Here is a 19,138-nt window from a genome sequence, read left to right on the forward strand (position 1 = left end):
AATGGTTGAAGGGACCACGCGCTGCCTAGTGATGGGTGACAGAAAAAGCCAGTCCCTCATTTTTATTTAAAAAAAAAAAAAAAAAGAAAGAGCAAAGGTGTTGGGCAGCACGCGGCTCGCTGACGCAGGCGCCTCCGTGCTTCGGGCACGTGCCCGCGGTGCCGAGCGCGCGGCCAGGACGGCGGCGGGGCAGGAAGACTAGTGAGACGGGCAGGAGCCTCGCGATGCGCTCGGGCCAGCACCGAACCCCTTCCAACGCGCTCAAACACAACCAAAATCTTGAGAAAGAAATTAAGTTTCCAAAAAAAAACCCAAACCCCAAAACACCACACCCTTACGATTTGCCAAGGCCAGTCCCTCCCCCGAGACCCTTGCAATTATTCATTGTGAGAAGCAACCTCTTGAGGCAGTTCTTTTTTTTTCTGTATCATTTTAGCAGATATTTCTGCAAGCAATAAATAAATAAATACAATAAGTAAAAAAAAAGAAATCACGTTACATATTTTTAGCAATAAAAATGCAGTACAAAAATGTAAAGTTATCTTTTTGGCATATTATCTGTACTGGCAAGGAAAAAAAAATGAATATTTATTTGCTTGCTTTCTTTTTAAAAAAATAAAAAATTAACAACAAAAAAAGAGAAGACTCCCAAAATAACCCCTTTAATAAATAAAACCCAACCTGCCAAAGATATCCACTATTATGGTTTATGCTAAACCTTGCACAAAAACTCCATGAGAAAAATACACCAATAGCAAAATAAGTAAAAAGGACCTGCAAAAAAGTAAGGAGTTTTACAGTCATACTTTTTTTAAATACTTCAGAACGCATATACAGAAGCATCAGCATGAAAATACTTCAATATTTTACTAGAAATGCTAACTTCATACAGTTTCTTTATTTAAATATCTGCAATTCTCAACTATAATAATACTGAAAAAAAAACAAAATGATCTTTTGTTTCGAAGGCTCTGTGAGTGTCCGTGACGTCTTTGTGGTCAAAACAGCCCCGTTTCCAGCTCACCTGCGTCCCCGGGGCTGGCGTTGGTCAGCTATTGGGAATCCATGACAAGCCCTAAACAGTTCCCTTGCTCTGCGTGGCACCGACCTCCCTCCCACAAACACCTCTGAGCCACCCAACTACGTCGCTACTAGCTCACTACCTCTCTGCATTTCCAATTTTCCCCCATAAAGCAGAACCACGTGGTCCACTTGCCATAGGCCGCCGTCTGCCTCTGCGCCCTTATCCGTAAATACATTAAGGCCAACTTAACAAAACAGAAAATCTGCCGAGCGCCAATGCACCGGCTGCGCGAGGCCGCAGCAGGGCCCGCATGGGGGCAGCTGCTGCCTCAGGCACCTCCAGACGGGCCCGGCCACTTTGCGAGTTCCCTGCGTGGAAAAGGGGCAGCTTCTTCCTCTGCTCCTCGCCGCACTGCTCCGGGTTAACGTCCCCTTGCTGCGCGTGTGTCCGGGGCGCCCGGTGCTCCGCGCGGCTGCAGCCCGTCAGTTGTGGCCCTGGGGGTGCTGCAGGGCCCTGTGCAGGGCGGCCGCGCCAGGGGGCGGCTTCCCCCAGGGCACAGTGAGCAGCGGGGATGGCGCCGCGCTCCGCACGGCTGCCTGCAGCAGCTGCTCACTGCGCATCAGTCTGATGAGGGCCTTGAGACGCTCCAGCGATGACTGAGTCCCCTTCTGCTGTGCCAACAGGCTGCTTTTCAGCTCCAGGCATTTCTGCGAAATGAGAAGGAAAGCCTGAGCACCCATCCAGCCTGGAGCCAGACACCTCCCCAACCCTCCCTTGGTGTCAGGAGAGCATGGCCTTCGCCAACGGAGCACGTTCCCCTTGCGGGAGGGCAGGGGCTCAGAGCAACCACGGGAGAGCTCGCGGGCACTGCGGCTGCCGCTTTTAGCCAGGCCAGCGCATTCAGAAGACGTTTTTGATGTCTTCCTGCTGAAAGCCTGGCGCAAAAACCTCATCAGCATTATTAGAGCTGTATCACTGTAAGGCAGGGAAGCCACCAGTGGGATCTCTGTAGCCTGTCCAGTGGCTCTGATGAACGCTGGCAGGCTAAGCCTCACCCTGGCGGGTTCTGAACCTGCTACCTACTGCGCGGAGCCAGGATTGTGAGGGTGAACTGCAGCATTCTGGGGGCAAAAACTTCAATCTAGGCCCCTATGATATACCACTAGAATCATGAGAAAACCCTCTCTAATATCTACTTCTTATTCCAAAACATCCTGTTTTCTTTCTTCCAGTGAGCACAGGGATCTAGCTGGCAAACCTGGTCACTCATCGGCAGATTGTCCCTCTTGGTTTTGGTCCTCACTGCCTAGTGGAGAGGAAAATTCTCCAGTTCTGGGCATGTGGCAAATGCTCACCTGAAAATCAGGTTCTGCCTGTTGGAAAGGCAAATGTGTGGAAGTGCTCAGACATTTTGTGTAGAGAGTTGAACTCTCAGCTCATGGATAAAGCACGTGTTTTTACCAAATAACGCTGCTCCACCATTGCTGTGCATGTGAATTTCTCTTTAATAAGATTAAGGAAAACATCAAGAATTAAAAAGGCTCTGGGCTGGAACAGCTTTAACTGCTTCTCTCCGTTCAGGCAGGGATCTGCAATAAATATAATCACTGGCTGATCTACATTTAAACAAGAGACAGTGTTTCCCACTGAAGAAATCAAAGTCTGCCTAGGTGGGACACTGCGGACGTTTGCAGTCATGACATGTTCCTAATAGCTGAATGCCTCCCCAAATGCCTTTCGTTTTCCAAACACCTCATCCCACTGCTCTGCCCTAGCCACACAAGATACCCCATACCTCAGAGCCGCCTCTTCAGGCACAGGTTTGTTCCCAGTGGTAGATGTGCATATTCAGAGAAACTATTCCTAGCCACAATGGCTTTTAATCAGCTACTGCTTTTCCCTCCTTCTGTTTTAAATGTGATAAATATTTTAACTTGCATCTTTTGGATATCTGCAGTGGTAAGACATGTAGTGACCAGTTACTCTTACAGCTACCACTCTAGTGCTTCTAGGCCAAGGAAGTCTGAAATTGGGATTGAGATGCAAACTAACAGCTATCTCTTAAGAGTGGGTGTGAGGAGATCTGGCTCCGAATGACAGGAACTTCCCCAACAAGGACAGGAATTAGGGCTTTGAGTCCAGCCCAACTGGACTGGCCGTGCATGGTCCTGATGGCAGAGGATGTGTGGGAGCCACCTGCAACATCTAGCTTTGGAAACAGTGATCTGATGAGTTGAACGGTTGTGAACCCCTCTCCAGTCATGGAGAGGTTTTTGCAAGGGTCACCCTGACTAAACTTGAGAGTTTGGGTTGATGGACAAGCAGTTACCTGTGACTAATGTTTTTGCCAGGAGAATGAAAATGCCTTAAGGGCACTGGGCAGACCAGAGTCAGAGCTGCGTATGGTACTGAGAGGAAGACAGGCAGAATTTAACTTTTTTTTCCCCCCCTTTTTTTTTCGTGTGTGTGTGTGTGTGTGTGTTTGCGCAAAAGGAATTCAGTCACTGTTGAATTTTCCTCCTCAGTCTGCCAAAATAGCTTTTGTGCTCAAAGAAAATCCATGTGGTTTTCCTCAGAAAAAGCACATATCACATTTGTAGCTTGGGAGTATAAATCTTTTTCTAGCCCCAAAATGCAAGTTTTTCAAGCATAAATTCTTTACAAGCCTCTCTGCAGGAGACTCCTACCTTCACTGCATTGTTGAGAAGTCGATCTTTTTCTTCTAACTGCCTATGCTCACTCTTCAGCTCACTGCCTCTCTTCAGTAACTTTCGCTTCTCTTCTTCTTTGACTGTGGAGCAACAGGATTACGGAGGCAGAAGTTAAGTTAAATATGGCAAAGCAGTGTGCTTGACAAGACAAACCAGATACATACATTTTTATGGCAAATTCCAGGTCTGATCAGCCTTTTGTCAGCAAGGACAGTTGAAGAAATCTGGAGTTTCTGCTGTCCATAGCCATGCTGATCCCTACCTGTTTTATGTGTAACATAGGAGTGAACAATAGCCAGGGTTCCAGTCCACGGCACGCTCTCGTCTTTTTTTAACACCTACGAATCCAGGATACAAGACAAAATTAGTATCCCACAGAGACACACACACATGACACACACACTCAAACCCACATTAACGTTTGTCTTCCTCCAACCTTACAGTTATGCAGGACCAGTCATAGGGCCCTTATCTTAGAATTCACCAGCTGAAAAGCAATGAGATAATAAGTTGAGTAGCCATCTCCATTGGAGATGCCTCTTCTTCACTTCACTATAAACCCCGCTACCAAACTGTGCTGAGAGGGTTTACAAATCCTCTATTTCTTGTTGTCATGAGCAGAAGCAGACCTTCACAATTGCCTATTGAGCTTGGGAGAGGTTGTTGGACTGTATGAAATTCGGAGTGCGCTGACCGAATCCTGGGCTGCTCTACAGCTCCCATCCAAGAATTTCCTCTGGTCATTTTCAAAGGGATGTAGGAATGATCTCAGTGCAAAAGAGAGAATTCTGAGGCACAAAAAATAAGCCTCCACTCTACAATTTGGTGACATTGCACTGTTGTATTAATTGTTTTAGCGTCAATGCAAACAGCTTTTTTTCACAGCAACAAGGCAAATCAGCATTTCTGACACAACTGTGATCAGTAGCTATGTGCAATAAACATGATTTAAAGACAATCAAGTATTCTCCTTAATACTTTCAGATCCACTGGCGAACAGTGTCTCCTTCTGACAGTGCAAGATCTACATTAGCTGTTTTGCAACCCCATATGCTGGTGGCTTTGTTTTAAGAAGGGAAACAGAAAGGACATCAATAGACACATTAAATCTTTTTTCCAGGACAAATCGTCACAGATGTGATTACTGGGAAGTTAAGACAGGAAATGTACATATATATTCTAGGTCTAGCTCAATGAAAATACCAGAAAGAAAAGCAGCAGAGTTTCTTTTTGGCTAACCTAGCAGCCTAAGCTGCGACTGCAGGTTAGTTAGTTTAGAGCTCAGCAGATGCACACTTTCTGCCGTTTCCTTTCCATGATGTGCCGTGCTCCGAGCCACGCTCCATGCCACTTACCTTCTGTTGGCACTTTGGGCAGACCCAGAGCCCCTTGGGAACGCTCTTGAGGGGCGGCTCCAAGCAGCTGAGGTGATAGGCGCGGGGACACGCGCCGCAGGGCTGCAGGTTGGCACCGCGCTTGCACGCCGTGCACTGCTCGTCGTGGTGGATCTCGTTCTGCAAAAGAGGGGAGAGGATGGCCTGGCTCAAGGTGCCCACAGAGCCGTTCTCCCTGGGCAGCACCCATGGCATCACAGTCTTGCTCAAACACAAAGCCTAATGGTCAAACACTCTGGCCACTGCAGAGGGAGGACAAGTAAGGCAAACAAGTAACACCTACAAGGAATGGTGCAGGATAGCTACAGAAACGAGTGAGCCAGGAGCAAGTTTCATAAATTGAAACAGAAAAATCAAAACCAGCTAATCAAACATGAGAGGGAATCAGCTAACACAGGCAGTGTTAGTGCCAGAATCGTTTCATGTATTGTCTGTGCCACTCCAGCACATGTGTCACCATGAGCACGTCTACTCTGAAGTGCAGGTCACAGTCAACATGTGGATTCGCTTGTCCTTCAAGTGCAAAGCACAAGGAAGCAAGCAAAAGTTTCTGGGGGAAAAAAGCACCATTTCTTGGTTTCTGGCACGCTGCCTTGGAAAGCAGTGAAGAAAACAACCAGCTCCTCTTCCTCGGCATCCTCTACGTGAATCCCTGCAGAGGGCTCCGCCGACCCTTGGCTTCCCAGTCCTAAGTGACTCCCGCTGACTCACCCCACGAGCCTTCCCTAACAAGAGCAATTCATACTTCATCTGAAGCAATGCATGGAATGAACTGCGACTCATCAACAAAGTTTCAGTGTCGTGTAGTAAATTGCTATGCTAATCTGGTGGCACCGTTAATTATGCTTTGTATAATTAAGTGCGTTTCAATAAAGCAGAGGCTGATTCTGAAACTCTCGTGGTTTGTGAATCATTATAAAAAAACCTAAGTTTTCCTAGTACTTTTCCAGAAAGAATAATAATCTTATACCTCTGTTAATTCCATAAGTGTATTTTCATTTCAAGGGATATTAATTATAATGGTTCATGATAATTTTAGTCAGGCTTAAATTGTGAATTTTAAATAAGTCCTGTCAGAAAAATGGCTCTCCAAAATACTACTGTGTAAAATTTACCTGCTTAACAAGTCTTTTAACCTTAATATAAAGAGATTTAATCTACACAAAGTAGAACACTTACTTACTTCTTTTTCTTAAAATGTTCATTAAAATCACAGATCTGGACAACCGATTTCTCCAGCAGTGGCTTCCACAAAGGGATTAAACTCAAGCCTTGAACATGAAAGTCCGTGAGTTCATCTCTTTGAAATTCAAACTTAGAGGCTCAAAGATTTGCTAAGTGACAAATGTTTCATAAAAGGAGTATGAAAGGCAAAGAGAATCCTGTAATTTTGCACCTTGATAGCAACTGCAATAATCAAAAGAAAGCACAGTGACAAGGAAGACACTGGTGATACACAAATCCTGCTGAACATACCTTCCAGAATGGATCCTCATTTGCTAGCATGGGAAAGAAGGGCAGAGAAGAGGTTAGTGGGGAAAAATATCGGTGCAGTGGATGCCAGTTCTCAGCTATATGAGCCATTTTAGTCAAGCTGTGATACAGCATGTCAGGACATTGCCAAAATAACCATGGGCAGGAAAGAAGGCAGCAGCAAGCAGTGGAGTGAGCCTCAGTAAGTACTTTTCAATTGAAATTGAGAAATGTACCAAAAAGAGTGTGTCTGAAGGTCTGATGCTAAAATCCCATAGCATGAGGAGCGCAGATGCTTCTTGCAGTTTTCAGTAGAAGGCAGTTTTCCCTGTGGCACTTGTCAAAGCAGTTTCTTTCTAGACTTCACCCTGCTGAGGGATGCAGAGTCCGGCCTCGCACCAGCAAGGCCCTTAAGCAGGCGCTTCACTTGCAGCAGGGAGCTGGTGGGTGCTGCTGCCTTACGCTTAAACACGTGCTTAAGTGTCCAGCTGATCCCTGGCCAAGGCGCCCCATGACTGGTGGCACTGAGCCCTGCGTTACCATCAATTCTTCATCATCCCACTGCTCACACCCAGGATGTCAGCATTAGTTGAGCTTTGGAGGAACTGAGTTTACAGTGATGGCAGTTCACAGGCTGACAGAAGCAAATCCCACCAGACCTGACTGGAAAGCAGGCCAAGTTTTTCATTAAAATATTTCAGAAATTCTTCACATTTTGGTCCAAAAATAAAAAGGTGGGAAAAATTAACGGCTTTATGGAAAGTGCACATTGGGCTGCAATTTCTTCTGCTGACTCATAAGAGCCTCATGCCACTGTCCCTGTGATAACCAGCTGATGGAGAGGCCTCTCTTTAGATCAAAGTGGTAACGACCAAACTGACATTTTGGTCCTTAGCTCCTTTGGACCCCACCTGAGCAGAGTAACCCCAGATTTTCGAAATCTGGGGTTCACCTAGTAAAAGTGAAGTATTTGTTCCCCCATCACCACTCACCCCCTGCACATGCAGACGTGCTCGCACCATGCTCGCCTACACGTCAAAACGGGAACATGAGGGTGAAGGACCATCCACACCCAGCCAAACCACAGGACCTCAATCTCCATCATTACATTTAATATCAAATTTTCTAAATTGGTTTATTTTTCCAGCAACTGTAGCATCCTCTGGCAATGAGTTCTGTAAATAACCACAGTCTTTTAAAATCTGCATACGTCACTTCATATACGCAAATGCACATATGTGTATATGAGACCATGATTATGAATGTTACGCAGATAAACAGAGGCTCGATAACTGAAGAGTCTCATGTACATCAAGGGATGTGACCTCATTTCAGGTAAGACATTTTCAGATGGATTAATTCTGATTAACTGATATTTTGTGGAGAATTTGTGGAAATGAGTGTTATTCCCTGCACTTCATAGGGATTTTTTATTTTGCTTATTTCTCTTTTCCTTCCACTTTTACATTTTAAAGTATGTTCACTTCTGTCTTCTAGTTTCTGAAAAATTAGACTGAAGATACATATTTTTAAGGAGCTCCACAAAACAGAAGGGGCAGTCGACTAATCATTGAAGGCAGATGAGGTGACTGAAATTGCAGCAACTGCCTTGGGTTGAGTTTACTCAGCACGGAGCGAAACAGTGCCCAGTGCCAGTGCTTTAAATTAGACGTATGACATACAACTAACAAACACCCAAGGGGTGGGAAGCTTTGCTATAAGGAAGTTCAACTTAAAATTGATAGAATATGAAGCATCTGAAAACAGAGTCTGGATGTTGAAAACCCCCTACGGAGATAGGGCTCGGAAGGGAATGGATGGATTAAGGTTTGTGCACTCTCCCAAGCAGCCTCGTTACAGTCAGATCATCACAACCTTCTCACCTCTTTGCTTCCCTATAAAATAAAGTGGAAAACGTGGAGGAAAGAAAGTCAGGGAAATCAAGACCTGATTTATGAGAAACCCACGGAGAGGCTAAGGGGGTATGGCTTGCTAACATCCACAGTCTCTCTAGATAAGCATTTATGTGGGGAAAACAAGGACTATCATGAGACAAATGATAAATTATAGTTTTAATTTCAACTAGAAAGCTAAGCCAGGCATATTTTTTCCCACCAGGGCTCACAGGAGCATGGGCTCTTGCTAAGAGGCACGTCATCGTAGCTGTTTTCTGTGTAATAACCTCTACAGTCCTCAGAGACCCCATGCATTATGTGGGGGCATGTGGTAAGCAGGCCAAGTGCCTGGTCCTGGCACATGAAGTTTTGAAGGTGAAGAGAAGCACCTAGAACATTTAAGCTGCTCACCCTGTGGCACAGGTACGCAAGGCTAGGCCAGAAACATGACTCTTAAGCTCTAACTGTGACACTTGACAGTTAAATCAAGCAAACACTGAAAACATGTTAAAATTTTATGTCTTAATTGAAACAACTCTTGCAAATGTTCCTCACTCTGAAATAATACTTAGCTAAGAAAAACCCCCGTGTTCCCTTTGCTGTGCTGCAACTCAGTAGAGCTTAAGTTGCAGACACAACACCAGGGCAAACATATAGTCACATTTCTTTACTGGCTTTCTCTCCTCTTGAATGTATTCAAGCTTCTCCCTTTCTCCCTAAAAAGTCTTACATGCCTCCTGTATGAAGAATTCAATTCCATGCAGTTCTCTCAGCTCAACATATCCAAGTGGCTCCTCTGAAATATTCATTCTCAAGGCTTAAAATGCAGGATTGGAAGGCATCTTCAAGGCCATCAAATCTAGTTTTATGGCTCCAGCTCTTGGAGTCGGAAAAATATTTTTCAGATGTTATTTCTAAAGCAAAAGCTACGGTGAATTTCTAGTCCTCAAGAATGGACAGCAGGCGCTTAAAGCTGACAAAAAAGAGCTAAATGAAAAGCCTAGAATGCTTCTTTTTTTTCTTTAATCCAAGTTTTTTAATACATATTTTTAATAACTTGGCGTTGGTAATATTGCCTTCTTCAATTAGTTCTCCTACTGCATGGTGATTACAATGCTAGAGATCAGATTTTTCATTGATTGAAGAGACTTCAAATGAGTTGCTACATAGTTTTGACCTTCAGCCCTATCCCTTAATTGTTTTTTGCAGCAAAACTATCTATTTTCACAGCACATGCAGAAGTGCAGGGACCTTACACAGAGTTAGGCTTTATGGTACTCCAGCAGTAATTCCTAAGAAATGCTACTAATAAATATTTAACATGTCATTAGACTAGTAGTGCATTCATCTAAAAATCCGCTTACCTCTTGCTGAAAGAAACAAGGGGTTATTCAAATAATTTGATGCGAGGCGTTTCCGCTGCAAGGGAAAAGAAACCAGAGTCATTGAAAAGTGCCCCATCTCTCTCTCTTTGATATGAAGGGTCTCTAAAGAATTTCCTTCATACATAACCAAGAATCCAGAAGCTAATTCTGTGAGTGAGAAGACTTGCTGCTAACCCCTACGTTTAAACAGTTGCATTTTTTTACCATTCTAACAAGTCTTTCATAGGGCAGCTTTATGTGCATTATATTTTGTTAACGAGAAATAAGCACAAATTGCAAATTGTATTAACTGAGCTTCAGGAGATGGGTAACAGCAACAGTAACTCCAAATCCAGGAGATAAGTGATGGTCATAAGGGAAAAAATACACATGAAAATGTTGCTGTGGGGTGACCTATCTGTGTGTGTGTATAGCAATGATGATGGACTTCCCACCTGCAAAAAGGCATCGCTACCTTGTGTAGCAACAGCCCGCAGCCAGAAGGAAGACATTCTGCCTGCCAGCTGCACGCTGTAGCTTAAGCAAAATATTTTTCCTTGAGAAATCAGTATGTACCACGACTAAGACCTGGCACTCATTTCAATTTCATGAGGTCTTAGCACATGACTGAAATGTTTAACTAATGTAATGTAATCCATCACCAGCCTGCCAGACAGAAAAAGCTACCAGTCAATGGCAAGCTGGGCTTCATTAACAGTCTATATAACCTCTAATGTTCCTATAAGCTGTCCAGCACTTTTCAGCAGGACTGGGAACAGTACCATTTTCCTCCATTAGATATTGTTAGACTCCATTTGGAAGAAAATGAGAGTTTTGTGCTGACAAATGATTTATTCTGTGGTGAGTAAACTTTTTTTTTATACGTGGGTGTTTGGCAATCTGTTGATGAATTTTCACCTGGTGTGTCTTTCTTCAAAAAATGTCCAGCCTGAAACTTAAGCCCTTCCTTCCTATGCAAAAAATTAAGCCACTGAGGGTAGAAGTAAAAAGATATTTACCTCAAAAATATAAGAAAGCTTTTGAAAAGAAAAGGAACAACATTCAAGTGAAGACATAAGACTGATCACATTTTTGTAATCTAGGAAGTTAACATCACCGCTACAGATGCTGAACTCCTGCCGTTCGAGGGGCGTTAGCAAATAAAAAGTCTAATTTATATGCAATTTCAATTTAAACAATCATGAATTAAAGATCATTCAGCAGACTAACCGTAAATTAAACTGCACCAAAATGCCTGAAATGCCACAAAATACCTCAACTCACTGATTAGCAAATCAATCTGAGCAGCTAATTGATCAGAGAAAAGCCATCTGCCTCCCTTTTCGTGAACAGCATTCCCCATGGCCAGTATTTAATGGCAGCTCCTAACGAGGCCATGGGCGATCAGGCTGAGGGCTCTCTAGCAGGCAATCTCTCTTCATGCCAGCCTGCACTTCAGTATGTGCTTCTGAAGCTAAGAGCTAATAGAGCTAAGGAGAAAAATGAACTAGGGGTGCAGCGTAACTAAAATAATTCTCAAAATCCTCTCTGTTCAGGCTACAGCCACCAAACTCGACGGCAAGTGTTCTAAGAAACTCATCCAGATGAACCAGTATCGGAGGAGAAAGCACAAACTTAACACTAGTAGGGCTGAGGTTCTGGCAGTGTTAAACACTGGATGTATGAACACCAGCATTTGCTCTTTAGGGTCACTACAAAAACGTTCCTTAGTCTGGAAGAATCCAAGAGTTCAGAGCTGATCTAGGGTGGTAAAATCAGCAAGGCTTTCAAGAAGGAGCAGTCAAGCTACTGAATAGTTGGACTGCACTGGTGGATTTCTTCCTAGCATCATTGGTTTGCCCTCTACCAATAAGGTTGGAAGCCCTAAATACTGGCAGATCAAAAATTCTGCCTTGTTGGTACCTAAACAAAGAGAAATTGCTTTCTTTAGGCTTAAAAAATGCAGAAAACACAGAAATCTTGCTTATATAGAGAGTTGGTTGCAAATTAGTTTCATTTCTGCAGAAACCCTAACTCTAATAGCTTCCATTCTGAAATTTAAATACTGACCTCAAACTGGGGAGAAATTTTAAAGACAGAATTTGAATACACCAAATAACTGCATATATTTCAATTTAGAAACAAAATAAAATTTAATTTCAGAAAAAGTGATGTTTATTCAGGTGCTGTTTTTAGATGAGGTTTACAAAATTTGGTGCAGCACCAAATTTTGCTACTGTTGTAAATTTGACAGCCTATATATAACAGACATCAGAGATTATCCATGTCTGTTTTATTTTTAATTACATATTATTATATTTATTATGCAGGCTTTCTTACTACCTGCAGAGCACACTGATTCTTAAACCAATAAATTCCTCTTATGAATATGTTACTAATATGAAAAGCAAAATTCTCCATTTATTCTTTAGCACGTATGAAAAGAGGAAGAGCAATACAAGATTCAGTGTAATGCCTCACTTCTGAGGCATTACAGTACCAACCTTGTTACTATATGGGTACAGGAGCAACTAGGACCCATATGAACTTAGTCCTTCTGGCCTTTATTAAAACTAACATGAATTCCAGGTTGAATCATGGCACATTGTGGTGTGAAAACCTGTTGCTTAGATACTGAGATGAAATCTTTTCTTTCTCTTGCACATGAGTGTTTCTTTACAAATAAATGCATAGTTTTGCATTCATATGTACTTTTAAAATAAGAAGCACTTAAACTTCTTATTGATGTGAAACAAAACTGTGGCAGAAAGAGCGAGCGATGAAGTACCTCTGTTTCCAAGAGTCCACTGTAGGCTGGATTTGCAGTGCTTCTTCTCTTTCTTTCCTGACGCTTGCTCTGGATTTCTGTAACCATGGAAAGAAACATCAATTGTGTATTTCTCATTCAGCAGGGAAAAATATAGATCTAACCAGTTAGGCAAGATGCTCTTACCCTCAACCCCATGGGCTTTGGGTTCAGTTTCAGTTTCTAAAGTATAATTGGGTTGCATCAGCATTTATATTTGTTGCAGTTCAAGGTTTGGCATTAATAGGCTTTTCCTCAAGAGATTCAAAACACAGGCATTTTCATTTTTTCTTCCTCCAAGGTGGACTTATGCTACCCTACAATATTTTTATTATGATCCCTTTAGAAACATCTTTAGTATGCATCAACAAAGAGCTTTCAAAACACCATCAAAGCCTGCTATTAACAAAAACAAATCATATAAAGCAGTTAAGCCTTTTAAGTCATATCAGATGAAAGAATAAGGTCCTTTTCAATTTCATTTACATTACTTTTCCTCTGCTAAGATTAGGGGGAAAAAAAGTACAGCAATAATGGGAAGGCAAGATTCAGTTCTAACTAGGGAGCGACAACTTATTAATCCAATACACAGCTTTATGGCTTTGGTCACACAATATTTTATGAGCAACACACACATCCCCATTAATGGCAACGGCAGACAAAGCTGGACTAATTGAATTGCAATAGGAGAACTGCCTTGCACTACATGGTAACACCTATTCAGGACAGTATTTCCTCAGCAACAGTTAGTTCTAGGCATAATTCTGTAAGGGGTCACAGAAAGAGTGGCCAAAACCTGCCGCACTGGAATCTGTAGGTCTAGGATTTAGTCTCTATTGTGTATTGAATTTTTCTCTGGTAGTTCATGTCAGCTGAGGATGGTGAGATAGCTATAATAATGAATTTTGCAGCCTACTTTTACTTTTTGATAAGGAAAAAGGGGCAGGCATCTCCCAGAAGCAAAGGAACACACAGGTGGGCTGGCTTGATGGCTGAGGGAACCAGGAGCGTGCCCACCAGAAACACGTGGGGAAGTGGATTCCTGACACACAGGTCTTGTTTCCAGGCACCCTTTCCAAGGCTTGATCCCTTCCCCACAGAGCAAAGGGGTCATGTACCACTGTAAGCGTTGATGCCGTACACGATATTGTCTGTTATGTCTTGCACACGGTGTCCCAAGAGATGAGGCAAACACCTTGCCTAGGTGTTGTACTGCTCTGAGGTCCAAGACACCCATTTGGAGCTTTTCATTCATCAAAAATTGGCTAAATCCCTGCCCTTGGACACACAGACCTGTCAGGAAGAAACCTGTCAGATGTAAAAAAATGCAGCTACCTGCATATTCTCACTAGGTTCTCCTACTGGCACTTCTGGCACCAGGAAAACAACTCCCATGGGGTTACTGGATGGGCAATAGTTCTGTCCCACAGTGAGGGTATTTCTTGTGAAATATTCTTGTAGCTATGTGGAAATGACAGTCCTGAAAATTTCAAATCCTTTGGCATCTTCTGAAAGGAATGCGGCCTCAGTAGCATGAGCAGTGGATGAAAGGATTCAGCAGCCCATCACAGCCACATAGATTAAGATGATTGTTCTTGATGCCAATCTCTATCCTTATGGTGATGTGGGGAACGCACAACTGTCAGAAGTGGCAGAGATGTCACAAGAGTGGAAATTGTGCCCAAGGCCAGCAGAGAAAAGGACAAAGGGGACCTCTGCTGACTTTTTACTTGGATCTTAACACGGTTCTTGTGGCCAACGCTAACAGCTCAACCTCTGTGATCTCCAGACCCTCCATAGTAAGTGAACCCGGGCTTGCAACAAGCTCCATGCCCTTATGTGGAGCTGTGAAACAGCTGGAGTCAGCACCCCCCAGCCGTAGTCTTCCTCAGAGGCTGTAGCAGCAATCCCATATTGAGACCATCCACTGGGCCAGAAGAAGAAACAAGGATTTTCACGTGGCACCTTCTACGCATCAGGGTGCAAAACTGGTCTCAGCGGCTTCACAGGGAGGCTATGATGCATCTTTAGCTCTCCAGCCTCCTGTTCCGGGTTTAAAAAATAGTTTCTTTCCTACATACTCTCATCAGCAGAACTGTGACACAGACAGCAATTCACTGGAAACTGGGCTAGAATACCATGTTCGTACCACACAGGGCACTGATGAGCTACCCCAGAATAACTAAAACTGCATTTAACTGTGATGCTAGCATAATGTAAAATGAATTTACCTCCATCAGAAAATTGAACTGTACGGGGTAGTTTTGGAAGAAGGAAACAAGAACGCCTATGAATCTGGGTCAAGTTTTGCAATAGCTCTGGCTGAAAACATTACAACATCTTCCTGGAAAAAGAAAAGCATTTTGCTATTGTATTAAATAAAAAAAAGAAAGAAAAAGAAAAGGCCTGAATATTTTTAAAATAGATTAAAACAGAGCTTAATAAGGTGAAAGGAAGCAATTTCTTTTTAACTGATTAAAACGTGTTATTAATCAAAATAGAATATTTTTTTCTTTCTTTCTCTAAGGTAAAAAAGTTCATTTTTACAATGAGTTGAACTGAACAATTCTTGTATCTAAACGCCTCACATCTGGTCTCTGCAGCACATGCTCTGCAGAGAACTCCACACAGGAGTGGATCACAACCCTTCACCATAAAATTAATGAATAAAAAGAAGAAAAGCAGTCCTGCTGTAAAGAAATGATACTGAATGAACGGGCTCTTAGTGACTCAATCTTGATACAGTTTAATTCCAAAAATGTAACATGGAGAAACAAGTTAGAAGTACTAAAAGAAACTGAACTGTGTAATGACCACTACTTGACAAATAGCAGTGGCCGATAACAGTAAATACGACATAGCACTAAAATAATAAACCTGCAGCATGTGAAAGCTATAAAGGTATTTTTGACAGTTGTAATCACCAATAGTCATGAAGAAATACCTTTTCCATATAAAATAGCTCAATGTAGGAAGCATTTATTTAAAGCTAGTAGGAATATAAAAAGTCAATTTGTCTGAACAAATTGATTTTGCAGGATTAGTATTGTGGGAGTTAGCTTTAAAACGGGCTCTCTGCACTTGCTGTATAACACAAGGAACAGATCGCTGCTTGGGATTTTTAACATAAAACATTAAATCCACAAAACAATTTATTAGTTCCAATAAAATCAAAGGGTAAAGAATTATTCAAAATGAAGTTCTCTGTGTTGCAAGTGTAATTTGCACTTCAGCAGCATTTCAAACGTTGTCCTATTTTACTTAGACAAAGAAAACAAGAACCTGTCATCACTGGCACTTTTTGGATTAGAATTCTTCCTCCAAAATTGCTGTAGCTTTTTAATTTCCATTTCAATCCATTACCATTAAGGGATTAAAAAGGCCAGTGGCTTAAACTTTCTTTAAACTGCCTCAAATTCACAGTCACTAGGACATTAAATGATTTGCTAGAATGCAGATTTAAAGGGGAGACACGCTGAAAAAAAAAGGCAACAAAATCCAGAGAAAATCTGCTGCAAGACCTTATAATTAAGACATTGTTTTCTTCCTAATTTACAACCTATTTTAAATACAAGGAAGAGAAGTGCAAAGAATCTTTTTAATAAGAAACCAAGAGGTAAAACAGTAGATTGGGCTTTTGAGTCAGGGTGCTATTGAGGAATGTGGCTACCTTAAAAGCAGATAATCAGTTTTGTAATTAAAAATCATTTTCATCTAGCACAGATATCAGATTAGTTACTCTTATATCAATGGAACACACTAAATTATATTGGCTGAGGATAAAACTAAAGCACTGTATCCATTGCTGTGTCCATGACCAGCCCCTTCTGTGAAGAAATGCTCAACCCCCCTTCACACCTTGGGCATATCTGCTGAACAAGCTCTTTGCTTCCCCTCATCTACATTTTCAGGGGGACAAAGCTAAAACAAAGAGAGATGCAGATCTCTCAGTTCTTGCAAGGTATTTTTGGCAGGTTGTAAAAGAACACTGAACAGCATGCAGCTCCTGCATTCAATTTATGTGCAATATTTTGACCACTCAAAAACTGTACTGCAAAACAATTGCCATCTTACCTTCCAAATGTTCTGTTGTAACCAGCCCTAATGCTACCATAAAGGCAATTTTCTAAGGAAAAAATAAACAAAGGTTAGACATTTTCATATAGCAATCATGGTAAACATAAGTAAACAAATAATCTAGCATTGCCAGAATAAATGCAGCAAATATCTTTTATAAATGTCTATTATTTGAATGCATCCCATGTGAAGAACTATAATTAAAAGATTTGCTTCATATATGTCTGGTCAGACAGGTCTTACTTATACCTACTTATACCCATATCCCATACATAACTACTTAGAGCCTATAAAAACTACAAAGGCAATGCTTTATGAGTACAGTTCACGGTTAAAACTCAACCAATTCAATCATTTCAAATCAATATTGCTAGTTACTGGTTCAGGCCATTATTTTAGAGGCACAATTTTTGTATTATATTTGGAAACGGCACTTCTTTTATTGGCAATAAGCAAACTACATAAAACAAAGGAGGGAACAATGCAATTTCAGTAAACGTGGCACCGCTATATATCTTCTAATAATTAACGAGAAATTCTAAGGCATATTCATCGTCCTCCCCCCAACACCTTTCATAACCTGCTCTTCCTCAGACATCCAGGAAGGTCAGCACTTGTGTAAATGAGGAAGGATTACACTGACCCAGGATCTGTCCCCACGGGGAGGGATGATCTCTCCCTGACAAGTGCTGCCCGCTTGCTGTAGCCTAAGCCACACCACCACTCGGAATTCTTATATATTCTATAGGCACAAAGTAGGTCTGCACACTGAGATCTTCAAATAGGCCAGTGCAGTAATGGGGTGGGGAGCAGAACACACTACAGTTTTTGCCAGTGACTTTTCATTGGGAAATTTTTCCTTAAGGAAAAAGTTTTGCTGAAGCATATGTATGTATGTATATTTAATTAATTTATTCATTTATTTTGATATAAAGCTGACATTCTGCTGTGTTATTCCATGCCCAAACTGAACTGAAATCCCTGGCTTTGACTTATGAATATGGTGCTGTGGGGCCTCAGCAAAATCTACTCTCTGCTGTGTTGGAAATTCTTGCTGGGCTGTGTTACCCACGTGACAAGTCTTCTAAGATGCAAGTCCATGGAACACACTATCTGACTACAAACACCAAGCTATTAGGAAAGCAGAACCTACCACTCAGGTCTGACAAAGCATTGAAAGATGATAGGAAGATGCAATTATCTTACTCAGCCAAAATAAAATGTGCAGATTTAGGTCAAATTAAAGCAGTGTTTAAGTGATAGAAGGTCAAAACATTTTGTTTCAGCCAAAGAAGCATAAGGGAGAACATGTTGCAGCACTTTCAAGTCAAAATTAGTTTGACCTTTTTGTTCTGTGGAAAGGCTGATGTTTCAGCATTTCATTTCAGGTCAGGATAAAAGCAACTGATAAGTCAGTAGAGCTAATATTTCTCTGGTAATTCTGACCTTAACACAGAGAGAGAATGAAAATAAGGATATCCTTGTAAAAAGATGTAGATAAGGGACAGGTTCTTCAAAATCAGGTGGTCAAGATTGGGTATCCATATCTTGCATCTCTTAAAATCTCTATCAAAAATGTGAATTAACAAACTCATAAGATGGGAGTACACAATCTCCTAGTAGGTAAATCTTCCTGTAGATTAAAAAATGGTCATGTGAAATCTCAGCACTAGCAAATTAGATGACACACTATATTTCTGCCTTCGATAACCGTGATAATGACAGACACATGTGTTCATTTGCACGTCAGATCCTGATTTCAAAAACATCCACTCCTTACATGTCTAAATCACCAGCTAGTCGCAGTGGGGGTTCCACGCATGAAGGGGAAAATGAATATTTGATCTGAGATCCACTGTGCAGATCTGAGAAGAAAATTAGTCAACTGAGCTGAATTACAAGCTTCATCTGACCCCCACCAAAAACAACTTTGTGACAGGATAAGTCTCAGAGCACTGTGCAGTACTAGTGGCAGCTGGATTTAGAAAGTTGGAATGGTTAATATGGGATTATACTTCCACAGTGGAGCAGGGAATGCCTGTATAAATCAAAGATTAAGCTGTAAAGGCACCATACTTTTTCTTACTGCCACCCGAAAATTCTCTGAGTACTGGAATGCTTTCTGAACACTCTCCTCTCTTCATGCTAAATTTACCTGAACAAATTTCTAATTAAATTTAATGGCAGCATACTTGCTTAGCGTGTGAAGAGTTTTCATAAACAGACTCGATAATTAGCTCGTTATTAAAGACAGGAAGGGTTAGTTTCCATAGATATTTGAAAGATGATTCCCCTTCAAAACTCCCAGCACAAGCTGTATTCTTTCTAACAAGCATATTAACAGAATATTTGGGTTTACAGTTTGCCTTCTGCATATTCACGTAGCTAACTGAA

General features: G+C 41.8%; 1 protein-coding gene across 5 annotated transcripts in view; it reads right to left on the reverse strand.

The window, feature by feature from the left end:
• Nucleotides 1-1,506: 1,506 nt before the first annotated feature.
• The window catches only part of PHF21B (PHD finger protein 21B), a 127,743-nt gene continuing 110,111 nt past the window's right edge, over nt 1,507-19,138 (reverse strand). For all 5 annotated transcript variants that reach the window (XM_088537364.1, XM_088537366.1, XM_088537363.1 and 2 more), the window contains 8 exons: nt 16,742-16,793; nt 12,650-12,726; nt 9,862-9,916; nt 6,606-6,628; nt 5,091-5,249; nt 3,998-4,073; nt 3,712-3,815; nt 1,507-1,731 (listed from right to left, as the gene is read on the reverse strand). In XM_088537364.1, coding sequence (XP_088393490.1) covers nt 1,507-1,731; nt 3,712-3,815; nt 3,998-4,073; nt 5,091-5,249; nt 6,606-6,628; nt 9,862-9,916; nt 12,650-12,726; nt 16,742-16,793 — 771 coding nt within the window. The remainder of the gene's footprint in view (nt 1,732-3,711; nt 3,816-3,997; nt 4,074-5,090; nt 5,250-6,605; nt 6,629-9,861; nt 9,917-12,649; nt 12,727-16,741; nt 16,794-19,138) is intronic.

The sequence above is a fragment of the Tinamus guttatus genome, unplaced genomic scaffold (assembly GCF_059628265.1).
Source record: "Tinamus guttatus ecotype Peru unplaced genomic scaffold, ASM5962826v1 Tinamus_guttatus_pri_ptg000749l, whole genome shotgun sequence".
Taxonomy (NCBI): Eukaryota; Metazoa; Chordata; class Aves; order Tinamiformes; family Tinamidae; genus Tinamus; species Tinamus guttatus.